The sequence below is a fragment of the Amia ocellicauda genome, chromosome 12 (genome assembly GCF_036373705.1).
Source record: "Amia ocellicauda isolate fAmiCal2 chromosome 12, fAmiCal2.hap1, whole genome shotgun sequence".
Classification (NCBI taxonomy): domain Eukaryota; kingdom Metazoa; phylum Chordata; class Actinopteri; order Amiiformes; family Amiidae; genus Amia; species Amia ocellicauda.
This window is the reverse complement of record NC_089861.1, coordinates 12,083,129-12,100,202: the sequence shown is the minus strand read 5'-3', so window position 1 is coordinate 12,100,202 and position 17,074 is coordinate 12,083,129. Positions and strand designations below refer to the sequence as shown.

Here is a 17,074-nt window from a genome sequence, read left to right as displayed (position 1 = left end):
GAGAGAGAGAGACAGACAACGAGAAAGAAGATAAGACGGGGGGAATATAGCAGAGGGAGATAGAGAGCAGCACACACACAGGGCCGGCCGGGTTTCTCTGGGCTGATTCACGGAGAGCTCCTAAAACACCCCGGCAGAAGAGACCCGGGCGCCGCAGCCCAGGGGCGCAGGACGGATACACACCGTGGATCGGGCGCGGAATCCTGTCCCGCAAGTTGAAATCGCTGCCGGGCGGAGACGACGGGACACACGGGAGTAAATCAGTGTTGGACACAGTAAGACGGCAATAAGTCCATCTTTCGGGAGCAGGATGGACGGGCAGAGGTGGCGGGCCTGCCTGCGCGTTGGCCGCAGCAGCCGGAGCCACGGTCTATCCCGAACAGGTTCCCCCGGCTCGGTGCTCCAGCTCTCGGTGCTGCTGTTGGTTTTCGGGCTGCTTTCGTCCTCCGAGGGGAAGGACTGCGACAGACCGTGCCTGAATGGGCAGTGCAACGCGGGCGGCTACTGCGTGTGCGACGCCGGCTGGGTGGGGGATCAGTGCCAACACTGCGGGGGACGATTCAGGTGAGATAGTTAGTGCCCTGCAAGTTGTGCTGATGTCCTTGCTCTGGAGGACTGCGACATCGTGGTCATTGCACACGGCTTGGGGAGAGGGGGTTTGAATGCGAGCCCGGGCTCTGGGAAGTCTCAGTGGGACTTTAGACAGAGCTGATGCCTCTGATTTCAGTACGATCAGATGTTGTCGTGGTAATGGCGATTAAAAGCAGACTTGGGAGAACATGAATTCGGATTCGATTCGGTTCTGGTGAGCGAACATGAAATGCATGACTTGTCTGTTTTGCTGACGGACATGTGTTGGCTGTATTTCGCCCAACTTCTCTAGTTTGTGTCTGATGTGTGACACTTCAGAAGGTACAATGTCCCCCCCGACGCCCCCGTGTCGTGATTTGAAGTGATTCAGCACCACTCTTATGCAATCGCCAGTGTGTTGCCAAGACGATCTCTCCGTAGATTAACAATCCGAAAGCGGGGGCAAAACTGCAGCTTCTCGCCTTTTGTCTGCGTGGATGACACCAGCCAAGTCAAAGCCAAAAACTATCAAGAGAGCAAAAAGCAAAGCAGCGAGATGCACCTGTGTGTGCAGCCCAGAATTGCGCAATTGCCCCAGTGTGCGCCACAATGACCGCTGTTCTAAAATCGAATGCCCGGCAGTTCTGTGTGCGCTGAAGCCAGATCTTGTTTTCTTCAGTAGTTCCTTAATACAGTTGAAATAAACCCACACAAGCACTTGTTTACGTGTGAAATCTGAGCCTTTGATTCTCTCGGTGAGAGGTTATAAATGTGTCCTGTGCCCGTTGTTGTCCTTGATTGTGGATCCCATACAAAATCCTATTTATGTACGTCATGTTTTCTTTTCTTCTGCCAAACCAATTAAATGGGGCTGAGTTTCCCACCTGCTGACTGTTGGACTTTTCACTGAACAACAGCGGTCTCTCTCACTTTTGAACATTGTTTGCCATCATGTTGTACCACCGATAAGAAACATGCAATCAAACCCTGGTTGTGTGTTTTGGTAGAATATATACATAATAACCTAGATGCTTAGGTTTGTGTTTATTTATTGACTTGCTTGTTGGACTACTTGAACTAACTAAATTAGAAACTATAGCTTGCCTAAATGTATACATTCAACTATTCTAATGTGTCAGACTTTGCTACCATCACCTTTTATACATATTTCATACAATTATTTATCAAAGGAGTGCTTTTCTGGCTAACTTCCCATGCAGATAGCACTGTTGTCTGAGTGAAGACCATGACTGAACAGGCTCTTATCATATAGACTGATAAGCAGATTATATTCAAATACTCAAGCTGTTTACACGGTTCCTTCACCAAGCAGTGATAAAGGAAAGAATGCTAATTTACCTTGTCTATAAAGTGGCAACATTTGTATCTGAGCACAGGCTGTTACTGTGTGCTAATCCTGTTCTAACCTAGAAGATGCTTTACTTTCAGTTCGCCTTTCTGCCCAACAAATGCCCTGCATGGTAAAAAGGGGACACCGCATGTTTCCCTATTTTAAATATTGACTTCAGATTATTGAACCATTTTCAAAGACAATGATAAGTAATAATAAACAAATGAACCATTGACTAGTGCCAATTATGTTTTATTTATTTATGCTCAGGGCTGAGTTTGAGAAACATTAAGGTGTTGAATGGTGCTTTGATCATTTTGCTTTAATGTACTCATTTTAATTAATTAGTTAATTAGCGGGAAGCGTGTGTGTGGGAGAGAGGCTCGGAGAATTGAGTTTACTATGTGCTTCTGTTGTGGTTGCAATTTAGAGGCAGGCTGTCTGCATGGTGGGATTACAGGGGTCCTGGGCTGTGACGTCTCATGGCAGTCTCTGTCTGACGATTTGGTCTGAAGGGACAGCAGTGGCTGTTGTGTCAGAATGCCAGAAGAGCTTATAGGGGGAAACCAGCTTGGCCTGTGAATGTGAGGTCAAAACATTACTGGCACTGAGCGACTAGACAAGTCGGTTGTTGAAGTCCTAGATGGGTGATACTGAAAGTTACCTTGTAGCATCGCAGACTTTGATTTGGTTAGCAGTATTCCTGCCTGTCGGCCTGCTTTAAATTGTACCTTTGTTTCAGATTAGGCATTTCCTACCCTGTTCTCTTCTTCAATTTCTGAGTAGGAAAGCAACTAATATTAATTATAATTGTGGAGTGAGGTGTCTTCCTATGCACGCGAGCCAACTGTAGCCATAAATTGATAACCATAGCTTTTATATTTTGAATGCAATCATCATCCCCTGTCTGGTCAGTTGAGCAGAGGGAGCTCCGTGAAAAAAGTGCATTACAGGATGAGCAATTTCCTATTAATGCAAGCCATTCCAAATTAAAGCTATTTTAAGCATAATTGCTAGCAAGAGAATGTTTGCATTTCCATATTTTAGTTCATTTTAAAAACAAATAAATATAATTTGAGTTATATAACAAAATTCTCTATAATCCTACTGTGTGTAATACAAAACTAAATTATTATATGAAATTCGTTCTGTAAGGTGAAATGGGGATTTAACATTGTACAGCTCTGGAAAAAATTAAGAGACACTCCAAGTTTAGAAATCATTGTTAAATGGTCTCTTAATTTTTCCCAGAGCTGTATGTACCATCAGCATTTTTTTTCCTTCCTTTACTGTGATTAAAAAAAAAAAACACTATGTTTTGGTTCTCGAAAGCACAATGCTCTCCTTCTTCAGATTGATTTTAGGCCGATGAAGAGACTTTAGCAGAACATAGATGTCATTACATAATCGGGTGAATAATATGGAACTGCATTGTCTAAATGGTCATAACAGAAGTTTTGTATTTATTATTTGTTCCTGAATCTTAATTGAACTCAGAAGTTACATAATTTCAGAATGGTTGTGCTTTAAATGGCTTTGGAAGTGTAGAAGTTGGCCTGCCAATCTGCCCATTATACTAATGTTAAAGATGTGAAATCAGTTTATTTTATTTACTTTTTCATACTGTTTGTTTAGCTTTACTGCATAATTTGATTTTTAAACCAATGTCAATGAAGAATGTATTTAAAACGGGGTGGGGGGCAAACAAGTAAATCTGCACTGGGCCATTAATTCCTATAGGGGACAACAATCTATAAAATACTTTCAAATGAAAATCATTTAAAATGTATTTGAACCCATATTTGCCTTCCCCTGTTGGAATCTGCAGTGACCACAGTGAGTTGTCCTCAGTGTTGTTGTACAACTCTCAATGTTACACATTCAAACTCAAGCATTTATACAATCCTAGAGGGACTCGGATACTGAAAGACATGCGTGTTTGGTTGTAAATGTTGCATGATGTTTTATGAGTTATGCACGAGCAGCAGAGTGTAGTAGTGGTTAGGGCTCTGGACTCCTGAGCTGAGTGCCATAGGTTTAATAAAAAATAATGCAATGCAGTGTAAGTCACCCTGAATAAGGGTGTCTGCTAAGAAACATAATCATAATAATGAATTTACCCCTCGATTTACCTGTCTTTCATGTAAGTTGATGCTGCTTGTGCAGTAGAGGGACATAATCTGTAATAATGCTGAAGAGGGTTATGAGTAGAGTAAGTAAAGGAAATTCAGACACCCTGGATTCAAGACGGTCACATCCTCCATGTGTCTCTCGGGTGACTACAAATGTGATTTCATGTTGGGGCCTGACTCGTATTCCATAAGCCCTAGATGAAATGGCTTTCTCCTGTCCTGTTTATTTGGTTTAAAGCTATGTTTTGGGGCTTGATTGCCTCATTCATCACTTGTCTCTGGCGGCATGAAAATATAAGTGTAACTTAAATTTATTTTGCACAGCATCTGAAGTAGCTGTGCCTTTTAAATTAATTTGATTTGACTTGTTTTGCTCCTGTGCTAGTCGCACCGTATCACAACATTTGTGCAGTGTTAGCTTCGGGCCTCACGTAATAGCCGAATAATCATCAAGGCAAATCGCTTCGCCTTTTCTTCATGCCCAGAAAAACCTCTGCGTCTCGGATCATGCACCGATTCAGGCCGTCGCCAGGCTGTTGACATTGTTATTTGTCACAGAAATAACTTGGTGGATATTAATATCTATGTAAAGCACAGGCATACAGCTTAGCTTTTTGAAGCGATGAGTGGGTTGGGGGTGGGGGTGGGCATTGAGGGCATGGATCCAGATGACTTGTAGTAACAGGATTCAATGCGAGTGTCTCAGTGTCACATTGCTACCAGTAAACACACATTGCATTCCCTCATCCAGATGTGACTTGTGTTTAACATCTTTGCAAAGCCTCAGTTCTTTGCAGACACCCCCTCTGGAAACCCTTACGTTGGTAATCTGGCTGGTCTGTTTTGGTCTGTAATTTAGAACTGCATGTTTTGTGAGGTCGGTCAAAACTGGCAGCAAAGCTTCAACTTTGTACCGAGTCTTTCTGCAGAGCTTACATGCCACCTATTTTGAGTATTACTTATTACTATGTGCATTCTGAATAGACACATCCATTTTAACTGACAGGACTCGGACCTTTTCCCTGAACTAGAAAAACAAGCTTCATTCATTTGTCACTCACACATACAGTCTTCCATTTGTGAGACCATTTTAGTTTGTGTTAACTTCATTTTACAGACCACTCACCAATCAACATACTCATCTGTTGTCTTTTTAAACTACCAAAAACAGTTTTTGTTTGTCCTCTTGCTCATTATTAAGGCTGTGGAATACCTGCAGGTTTGGTTGTGTGCTAATGACATGTTGCGAGGGTGACGCACTCTGAGGATTACCTGTCTGTTTGGAGTGTGGTGAGCAGTCTGGAGTTTTTGGTGTCTGATATTCCTCAGGTCCCGCCCCTCCAGACTGTCTCTCCCTTCTCCTCAGATGGCATTGGTGAATGTGTTTTTTTTTACCCTTGAAGTTTTGCTGAGCGCACAGCACTGATGACAAAGTACGACGACTGTTCTGTGTGTGACCTTACAGGATTCTTCACATCAGCATTAAGTGTTTGAAGCCAGTCGTCGGAAGTATTCTTGGGGGAAACTGGAGCTGGGGGACGGCTGCCACGGAGTGTTTGCATCATGTTATTAAATGCCGTTGATGTGTCTGTCTGCAGAAATTGTTATTATTTTTGAATCTGACTTCCAAAAATCATGTGTGAGAGATTTGTTTTTTTCTCTCTAAGGGTCACTGCAATTTTAAATGTTAATCAGATTGAGAGTTCAGTTTGGGTTCCTATCATTTTTGATATGCATACATTTTGTTTTTCAACACTTTTGTGTTTTTGCCTCCTTGTTAGTTCTCATGAAACCACATTGTAACCACAGGAAGTCATTCTTACTCCTTATTTTGGGTTTGCAAAAATTACGTATAAGGGTGATGTACCTGTTCAAACAATTGTCACAAAGGACAGCATTGTGCAGGCCAATCTACAAGTGTTTGGATCTAATTGCTCTTCTGAATTTATCTTATTTGCAGTTAACATGTTGGCTCAGGAGGAATAAAGAAACAAGAAAAAAAAAAACTTGTATTTTAAAATCTTTCTATTTATCAAATGGCCATGTGTCCAAACAGCCCTACTGAAAAGCCAGGGTGAGGATATAATTTCTGGCATATGAGTCTCCAGCTCCTGTCATCAGCTTCAGCCTCTCTTAACTGTTCCCCTGTGAGGGTTTTGTGGGGCATGTTAATTGTATAGCATTTACAGTGTGACTGGCACAGTGCGACAGCAATCACTGTGACATAGCCATTGCCCTTAGCCCAGAGTTCCCCATTTCTTTCATAACTTCTTCATCGACTTCCGTTATTTGTTTGAGAGGGCTTTATAGTTCTCAGATATTTTATAACCACACAGCTCAACTGTTGCAGTCCTCACTAACTCGCCCCATCAAGGAATAGGATATATTTTTTCACTAACAGGTTGCTTCTGAACCTACCTTAATGCAATCTCAAGTCAAAGAAACCCACCTCTGCACCGTCAATTGGCTGCTGTTCAAGTTACTTCTTAGCGCACCCCCTCACCTGGGGTGACCAGTACTGTCTCACGCCACATGCAGCCTGGCCATATGAAGGTCTGAAAAAGGAGCTTCTCGAACAACTCTGCTTGTCCTAACAGAAACAAGAGGGAAGGCCAGTAAATGTCGTGTTGTTAATGGTCTTCTATAATGGGAATGCCAAACTGATATTAAAGCATAACCACTGATATATATCCAGATATACTTACATTGTTTGTCTAAACAGAACAACCCTACCAGTCTGGAGAAAATGCACAATACAGCAATCCCTGACGTCATCTATTTTTTTTGTTTTGTTAGAGCATGTAAACCAGACAATAGAAAAAAACATCCGGTTGTGTATGAATGTGTTTATATTCCATAGTACTCCATTAAGTATTTTTTCCTGCATTCCATGCATAGTACAATAGGTGGTGTCACTGGCAACAAGCCTGGAGGCAAGAACAAACCAAAAACAAAAATGTGGATGGAACTTACATGACTGCAATATACAAATATAAACTTTTTGTCTATGTTGTACATAAATATGACACTTGCCAGCATTCTGTACTGTGGTTGCTGTCTAAAGGAGCTGTTTCAAGCATTCAGTAATTTGAAATCCAAGCAGTATCCTAGATGATAACAGTACATTGACCAAAATGTTATTATTATAAAGACACTGAAGAGGAAGACTCATCCGTAGTTATAGAAACTGAGTATGTGGCTTTCAAAGATGATCAGACCTGATGAAATACAGCTTAAGCTGGGTTCGATTCTATTTATTGCATTTAAGTTTCATTATACACAAGTGTGTTGCCAATAGATGACTGTGCAGGGAATTCTGGTGCATATTCTGTAAGGTTTTTCTGTTTTACATTTTGAGCCAGACTAGGCATCGTAAAGGATTGAAACAGTCGTCAAAACGTCAAGAACGCTAGCAGCTTTACTTAAACCAAGAAGTATAATTAACCAATGTTTGCTTGTATGCTAGTAACTATAGATTGTATTTTAGTGTTTAATTCACATTGCATTTCTATACCTGTTTTCTGTGGAACAGTAAGATTTTATTTCAGTTTTTTGTACTGTCTGTGTGTTTTGGGTTTTATTATATTTTCTATGTACTCAACATGGAATCTGGTTGCCACAGAAACCTACTATGTATTATTTCTCCTACTCACTCCCTCCAAAAGTAATATACTTAATTATTAAACCTTAACATCGTGCATCCTAATATATTATCCATGTCATTCAATTGTATTTTACACCTAGGGTATGCATCATCATTGTTTGTGAAATGTACGTTACTATTACCAGGGGTCTGGATAGTTGGCCAGTGGATAAATCTCCATATTCACCATGTTCAAAATGATTGCTAGACCAGGCTAGGCAAAAAAATGATAAATGTAACTCTCATATTCAAATTGAATTTAAACATGTCTTCCTTATTGAATAGAATTCATAAGATTCACTCCGCCATTCATTCTTTTGATTTGTTTTTGTTTTATAGCACTGGATGACCACTGTTGCAATGTACAATATCAATAATCGCTTGTTTCTGTAGGCAGAAACACTACAGCTTGGGAAGAGGCAGTTTTGCATGATGCTTTTACCAAGACATCATTACTTTAGACAGTTCAAAGTACTTTACTTTGTAACATCAATATTACCATGTTGAAAGGCTTTGACATTAAACAATGCATGCTATGGACTTTTAGCACTTAAAGACCATATTGCAGTAATGGGAAGAGTTTTTATGTGTTTTTATCTTTGTTTTTCCTTTGAACTTTGGTTCTTTTCACTTTAGTGTTTACTTATAATTCCCTTTTCATTAGAGCTGTGCTAATTAATCAAATTAATCAAATCAAAATGATTTTAATATTCAACTATTTTTTGATATTCAGACTCTTATATTAATTACATCCTTTCATGCAGTTCTTTTTATGCACCTTTAATGCTTTGACTTTTTAATGGTACGTATGTAGCATCTAAGTTGAGCCCATGGGGGATTTTTATTTAAGGCTTGCTTTTGCAATCAGCATGTTATAACTCTGCATTCCTGAAACCCCCCAGGTGAGTTTTTCTAACAAAATGTCCCTTTCCTAGTTGAGCAGGTTTCAAATGACCCTAACTTATTTCCCAGAGAAAGAGAAAGGGGGAGAATTCATTTTAGAGTAAAACAACCGAATCGCTACTTCTGAAGAGGCATTGGGTGAAGAATAACAGTACAAAAAAAAACAAGTGTACTGAACAGAGTGAAGCCCTCCATTGTGTGGCCGTGGCAGGGTGTGATTGTTCTCGACTGTGGCTGTGCTGTATGGTTATCTCACTGTGATAAGGTTTTGACGGCGTGTCCCTCCTCCTCGGAGCCCTAGAACAACTAAAATGACGAGCCGTATCCTTGTGTGGCGCGTGTCTTCCTGGCCAATCTGCCAGCCGCTTGAGTGGATGTTGAATGGGCCACCACAACTGTCCTGATTACATTATCATCTTCCCCTTTGCAGGTAGAGAAGCAGTGAAACGGTTCTACCTCACTGGAAATAGACCATTCTGTGAGCTGTGCCTGAGTTTAGCGGGGGACTCTTTGTTACAGCCGCTCCAACCTTTTTTGATGTTAAATAACTTTAAGCCATACATTTAAAATCTTGTTGAGATCCTGCACAGGTGTACCTCGGATTACCCTGGGCTTTTACCTGTGTGTGATTAAAATGTGATTTGCTGTATTTGTTGGTGTTATTCTTCTGCTGTTAGTTATTCTGTATTTGGGGCCACCATAAAGCTAAACTTCATAACAATTAATTAATACTTCTAGGATTAATCAAGGACATAACCAACAGGTAAAGATTATAGACCTAGAATTGAGATAATTTGTGTTAATTTAGCTAAGGTTGAGGTTTGCACCAATCCCAGGAATTCATTATTTACATTTGTGAGACTCGCCTCTAAAAAGTGAATCCCCTTCAAACTGAGGAATGGAGTTAAGCTCAAGACCGTTTTCAGTGCTGTCCCACATGAACCACTTTGTTATACTCCCAGCTTTGTGACAGGGTTTAACTCGGCTGGTAGTTGTAAGAGCCCTCACCATAAAATTGTACAAATCCTGACGGAACACTTTTCTGCAATTTTGTATTGTGTTCATTATACAGGTACTCCATGTGTTATACAACATCTGCTTTATGTACATTTGACTATACATACAAACTGAACCTTTATGTACCTCTGTATTTACTGTTGGTCATACTGCTCTCAGTCCATCTCTGGCCATACAGTCCTTGTAACAATACAGTTGTATTTGGACAGTGGACACTTTAGAACATACCTGTATAGTGATTAATTGATCTCCTAAATGATGACTTTCAAGTCAGACACCCCATCTGTCTTTACCACACATGTCTCAGTTATCCCTTCCTAGTCCATAATTGTTTTTGGCCTGTCTGATTGGGTTTCCTTGTGGCATCTCCATGACATGTCCTCAGTGTGGCTTTGGGTTAAAAATGGCCCCTAGTCTAACAGTCAGCCAAAAGGCTCCACCTACTATTCCAAACGAGACACTATCAACTCAGATCTATGTACCATACTGGCTGTGAATGTCTTGAATAGTGTTAAGCAGGTGCTTTCCGGCTCGACCAAGGTTGGGAAGGAGAGATCCGAATAAATGAGGCAAAGGAAGATTTGTAGTAAATGGAGAATTAAAAAACTTTATTTACTTTTAATACAAAATAATCAAACTTTGGCTTACTAAGCCACAATCGGGAATAAAAAGGATTTATCGAATATTTAATAACTGCAGCAGTCGCCGCCCATCTGTTATTACAACAACACAATGGAGTGCTTCACTTCTATTTTTAAGATCTAAGCCAGTCTCCAGCAACGTCGGCCTGTTCAGACTCGCCCACATTCAAGTAGTAAAGACGAACCCACATCATAACTATGAAATGACTGCCGAAAAGTTACATCATCAGAGAACTACTGGATCTTGAAACTCAAGTACCTAACATTATGTGGAGAAATTGAAAAACAATCAAGAACATCTCAAATGAAACCAAAAACAAGTTTATTTCATGTGCAATTATGAAAGAGTCAAGTGCTTTGAATGTGGTAGAGATTTGCTCAGTCTCTAAACTGTGAACCTAAATCAATATTGTGAAATGATAATGGATTTACTGAGCTGCACAGTAGCTGTACTGAGGGACGGTTTGTGGATACAGCTGTCCAAACAATTGCACTGGCCCTCATTTCAGTAATTTCAAGTCAAATGGCTGTCATAGGAAATATGAGCTTGTGCAAGCAAGTGACTCCATATGGTAACAGCCTTGGGAGGGGCAGTTTAAGCACACTTCATGGACATTGGCAAAGAAATAACTTCTCCAGGACTGTCACTCAGACTAGCTTGCGAAGAGCTCTGAGAGTATACAACCGGTTTTCTTTTAATTTATTTTTATACAGAAAATGACTCAAGCATGGAATAAATTGCTAAGCTGTGCTGTGTGGGAGCTTTCAACATCAGGCTTTCTGTGATACTCACTTTAGTATTGATTTCCAAAGTGAATCCCCAGTCAAGCTATCTCCAAAGAAGAGCAAATCTTCTAAATGAACAGTTGAGAATCTCTCGCCATAGTTCTGTTTCATAATTGCATCTTTAATGCAGTACAACAAAATAAGCAAAGGAAAACAGGAGAGGAGACCTTTAGGCCTACATTGCCTGCTTGGGTCCAAGTTCACTTTCATGCCAAATGTAGTCTGTAAGTGGGGAAAAAGAAACAAACCAAAATACATAAAATACAAAAATCCTAGAACGTTAGCCTAGATCACTCCCAAAGATGCCTTGTCCTTCACACAGTCCTATTGTGAATATATAGGGATGTGGCTACTGAGCAGGTCAAGTGTTGAAGGTATGGGATGTACTGTTTTATATTCCACATTTATAAATTATTATTATTGTATTTCCTAGCAGACAATATATCGCCTTATTTTTACATACAATTTCCCATTGATACAGATGGGTTGTTACTGGAGCAATCTAGGTAAAGTACCTTGCTCAAGGGTACAACCGCGGTGTCCCCACCTGGGATTAAAACCATGACCTTCCACCTTCTACTCCACATTTGTGCATTTATACACTGTATGGGAGCATGGAAGTGTCCTGCTTTGTGAGTTGCAAAGGGCCCACATATCAGCTACTAACACACTGCAAAGCTTATACATTTTGCTTTTCCACAGGTTAATGAATTTTGCTTTTATTAAATTTATCTCTCAGCTGCAGTTAGACCATATTAATTATTTGTATTTTAATGTATTTATTTTCCAAGGCTGTGTTTGATATATTTAAGGATTAAAAATAAATAAAAAGGCTAATTGAAAGGAAGTCTGCAGGGGAAGCAGGTTAGAGTAGTGGTGCACAGAGAAGTATGATGATGTTACCTCTTAAGGAACAATGTTTTATGGAAAAGGATGTTCCTATAACAATAATGGATACAAACAAAACAAAAAAGAAAATAACTTAATGAAACCTTATTTTTCATGCCAATACTGTACAATTGCAATCCCATAGTAATGGACACCAATCTCCAATTGAATCTGAAAAGGATGAATAGTTTTAAGGTTGGCAATTATATAGAATAAAATGCACAAATGTAATACCTTGTACATTGTATTTTAGTATACAGATCTGGTTCTTAACTACAGCAGTTATTTCAGAGTCTCCATGCATTGGGGTTTGTAAACATTTTTTTATTTTATTCTGGCTGATTCTGAATCCCCCGTTTATAATTTGTCTCAATGGTAAAACTCTCACATCAGCACGGGAAAGGAGATTGCATGACTTGTTGCATGGCAAACCGAGGAAACTCAACCTACATTCAGAGCTACCCAATGGCTGTCAGTGCCACATATATGCTGCCACTTGGGGAATCCTGGTCACAGCCTGCTAATGACACAGCTCAGACTTGAACCAGAAATCCCTGCACCGTTGGGCACGGCCTACACACTAAGCGGCTTTAGTTTAGAATACCGCTGTGTTAAAGGCTAGTGTGCATTTTATTTACTTATTATTTATTTTCATCCATAGGCGTTAATGATGCTGTTCATTCTGACCCATTCTTTCTCCGATGCTTTGCTTGACATTTTAGGTCAGTTGTTTTTTTGTTTGTTTGTTTCCATGGTGATTTGAATAGATCTTGCCTTATATAGGAATAGTCCTCACTGCTTTCCTATGATTTTATTTTTGATTGTAGCACATCCTGTAGAATGCACTGTGCATTTTTTTTGGCATCGACATATGCATAATGATACTCCACTCCAAAAATATTTTCTGGAAGCCAGTGAGTATAGACAGGAAACTCCTTTGCATTGTAACCTTCTGTGTAAAGTACACCATTGTTAAGAGGAAAATCCCAACCAGAGATTCTTCAAAGAAAATTCCAGCCCCTTTAGCTTGGATGTACTTCCAACAAGCATTTTACAACATCTACAGGTTTTCATTAGAGGTAGATGCGATTAAATGTGACTGCCTGAAATCTAAATCACTTGCCAGTCCTGTCATAATAAAAATGCAGTGGGAGTTGACTTTAGAATATTGGTCACAGTATAACAAATGAAAAACTGCTTCCTTCATCAGATGCTAAGTAGAAATAATCGGATCGATCAGTTTGTATTAATCTCTCTCTGTGTTGTTCCTTTTTGGCAAGGATTGCATTTGTGCCCACAAATTATTTGAGGGAATGTCTGCAGTTTTGGGGATGTGAGAGGTCTATGGGTTTTTCCAGTGGGTTTTGTTTAGATTACATGTCAGTGGGATAAACAAGCTCTCTGGTAGGGATATCTGGCTTTGGTTGTAGAGATTAGTCAAGGGGAAAGCTATCTGGCTCAGTTCAAGAGTAGCACAGAAGAAACGTGTGTATGGCATTAGGCATCCCCCAAGATTGACTGGGTCTCTGTCTGTGTGGAACATTTTCAATTTGTTCTTGAAAAACTCATTCCTATTCCGTTACACCATGATGAATTTAATACCGAAGACCCCAAAGCTGTAAAATGTAAGCCCAACAATGTAATTATAAGAGCATGGACTGTGAATTTGAATAGTCTTGTGCAGTAGAACCGCAAATCATGTGTGGTCCGGATCTTTCAGGTTAGATCCAGCACCAGGAGAAATAAGAGTAGCTCTTCAACAGGATGCTGATGTAACTGATGTAATTGTTCTATGATTGTAATCGCAAATGTCAGTTGAGCCCAGGTTTGGATTGAACATAGTTCTCATACTGTCTTTCACACTGTGCTCTACTTCGCATATCTTGCATTGTATTTGATAATTTGTAATGTTTAAATGTTTTTTTGCACCAAGAGGTCTTTGTTTCAATGCTGCTGGTCACTGAATGAAAGCACACGGGCTTTAAATCTCTGTTCCTGCTAGCAATGGCCCTTGACACAGGTGGGAAGTAAGCAATGAACGATCCCCTCACTAGCTGAGTGGGTTACAGACCCATCTTTCTTTTTAATGTTTTGTTTCATTGGTCAGTATTGTAAAACGTTTTATCATAATTTAATTTCAATCCAATGAGAAGGAATTGCGTGTTTGCAGGTTATTGTGAATTAGGGCCTACACTGCTGATGGGAGTGCTGTGTGCTTTTACGAGTGAAGTGACAAAGTCGTGTTGAAAAGCAGAATCCCTGTACAGTGAGGGAAAAAAGTATTTGATCCCCTGCTGATTTTGTACGTTTGCCCACTGACAAAGAAATGATCAGTCTATAATTTTAATGGTAAGTGTATTTTAACAGTGAGAGACAGAATAACAACAAAAAAATCAGGAAAAACGCATTTCAAAAAAGTTATACATTGATTTGCATGTTAATGAGGGAAATAAGTATTTGACCCCTTCGACTTAGTACTTGGTGGCAAAACCCTTGTTGGCAATCACAGAGGTCAGACGTTTCTTGTAGTTGGCCACCAGGTTTGCACACATCTCAGGAGGGATTTTGTCCCACTCCTCTTTGCAGATCCTCTCCAAGTCATTAAGGTTTCGAGGCTGATGTTTGGTAACTCGAACCTTCAGCTCCCTCCACAGATTTTCTATGGGATTAAGGTCTGGAGACTGGCTAGGCCTCTCCAGGACCTTAATGTGCTTCTTCTTGAGCCACTCCTTTGTTGCCTTGGCTGTGTGTTTTGGGTCATTGTCATGCTGGAATACCCATCCATGACCCATTTTCAATGCCCTGGCTGAGGGAAGGAGGTTCTCACCCAAGATTTGACGGTACATGGCCCCGTCCATCGTCCCTTTGATGCGGTGCAGTTGTCCTGTCCCCTTAGCAGAAAAACACCCCCAAAGCATAATGTTTCCACCTCCATGTTTGACGGTGGGGATGGTGTTCTTGGGGTCATTCCTCCTCCTCCAAACACGGTGAGTTGAGTTGATGCCAAAGAGCTCGATTTTGGTCTCATCTGACCACAACACTTTCACCCAGTTCTCCTCTGAATCATTCAGATGTTCATTGGCAAACTTCAGACGGGCCTGTACATGTGCTTTCTTGAGCAGGGGGGCCTTGCGGCCGCTGCAGGATTTCAGTCCTTCACGGCGTAGTGTGTTACCAATTGTTTTCTTGGTGACTGTGGTCCCAGCTGCCTTGAGATCATTAACAAGATCCTCCCGTGTAGTTCTGGGCTGATTCCTCACCGTTCTCATGATCATTGAAACTCCACGAGGTGAGATCTTGCATGGAAACCCAGACTGAGGGAGACTGACAGTTATTTAGTGTTTCTTCTATTTGTGAATAATCGCACCAACTGTTGTCACCTTCTCTCCAAGCTGCTTGGCGATGGTCTTGTAGCCCATTCCAGCCTTGTGTAGGTCTACAATCTTGTCCCTGACATCCTTGGACAGCTCTTTGGTCTTGGCCATGGTGGAGAGTTTGGAATCTGATTGATTGATTGCTTCTGTGGACAGGTGTCTTTTATACAGGTAACAAGATGAGATTAGGAGCACTCCCTTTAAGAGAGTGCTCCTAATCTCAGCTCGTTACCTGTATAAAAGACACCTGGGAGCCAGAGATCTTGCTGATTGATAGGGGATCAAATTCTTATTTCCCTCATTAACATGCAAATCAATTTATAACTTTTTTGAAATGCGTTTTTCTGGATTAGTTTGCTGTTATTCTGTCTCTCACTGTTAAAATACACCTACCATTAAAATTATAGACTGATAATTTCTGTGTCAGTGGGCAAATGTACAAAATCAGCAGGGGATCAAATACTTTTTTCCCTCACTGTAGGAGACAACTGAAATGCATGAAATTTGAATAATTAAAAGCCAAACGTGACTATAATTCCCACTCGTGACACACAATAGTGGTGCAGTGCAGTTCTCTTGTATATTGGAATGATGAATCTCAGTTCATTAACCTGAATTATTATCCCACTGCACAAGTGTTGTGTGTTATTCTGCTTCAACTTGCTCCCTTAGGTCATCTTCAGACAGTCATTGATTGTTTGTTTACTAGCCGACTCAAAGCTGTAAGAAAGTTGTCTGGCTTTTGACTCTTTAACCATGTAAGATACCCATATTAAATTGTTTGCTTCCTTAAAGGGTTAAGTATATAGTACCACACAGTTAATTTAAGACAGGGCTGCAGAGTTTTGTATCTGTAGCGCTGCAGTGTCTTCGGGTTTCCTCCGTTCCCAGCTGCTTTAATTCTTAGATCCTCCATGTGCTAATGATTCGGAGACCTATAAACATGAACATACTGAATGCGTTTTGGTTCTTAAATCACACCATTCGGTTCAGCTGGCGTAGTCTTGTGTTTTCTGTTAAAAACAAAGTAGCCTATTTACTGGTTGTCACTTCTAACATCTCCCATTGTTCCATTGAACATTCACTTTTAATTGATTTTCCCTTACACAGCCTTGAGTTTGGGTGCTTGTACAATTTGAAGGTAAATAAAGAGAATTTGCTGTTATGATTTTGCTATTAATGGTAAGATATTAATGCAAACGGATCAGTGAATGTAATTAATACCCTAGTTGTTGTGTGGAAGACGAGTCCCATCCTCAGGTAGTTTTTGGTGCGTCTGGTAAGTGATGAAATTTGACATCCTGAAACCCCAAAACGACACTCCTTTGGGCTTTAGACATCTATCTGTTAAATGTTGCTAATATGATAGAATTGGACAGAAAAATCTGAAATCCCTTGTCTTTATGCTTCTACCAACACATGAGGACATATATAAACCAATCATTTTAGAAAAGTCCTTTAAGAGAACTGTGTTTGGATCTGTTCTTACACTTTTCTCTGAAGGAGGATTAATTATTCTAGGAAAGTTTATGCAGTTGTTAAAGTATTGACACATGGAGGGACTGGCTTTTTAAAATGTTAGGCTATTATTTCATGTCTTTCTGTCTGCCTGTGTGTGTGTGTGTATGGCTTTGGCATATGTATTAGGTATTGTGAATAACATGTAGCCTGAATTTGGGGTAGGCAGTCCTGGTCCTGAAGTGCCACAGGTACAGGTTTGTTTTCTGCAATCCCCTTAATATATTAATTGATTCAGGAAGGGGCTTAAT

The 17,074-nt window shown here is 40.3% G+C and overlaps 1 protein-coding gene across 2 annotated transcripts in view; it reads left to right on the top strand.

Annotated features, from left to right (window-relative positions):
• Window positions 1-310: 310 nt before the first annotated feature.
• Window positions 311-17,074, top strand: part of atrn (attractin) — a 196,434-nt gene continuing 179,670 nt past the window's right edge. For both annotated transcript variants that reach the window (XM_066718346.1, XM_066718348.1), the window contains exon 1: window positions 311-564. In XM_066718346.1, coding sequence (XP_066574443.1) covers window positions 311-564 — 254 coding nt within the window. The remainder of the gene's footprint in view (window positions 565-17,074) is intronic.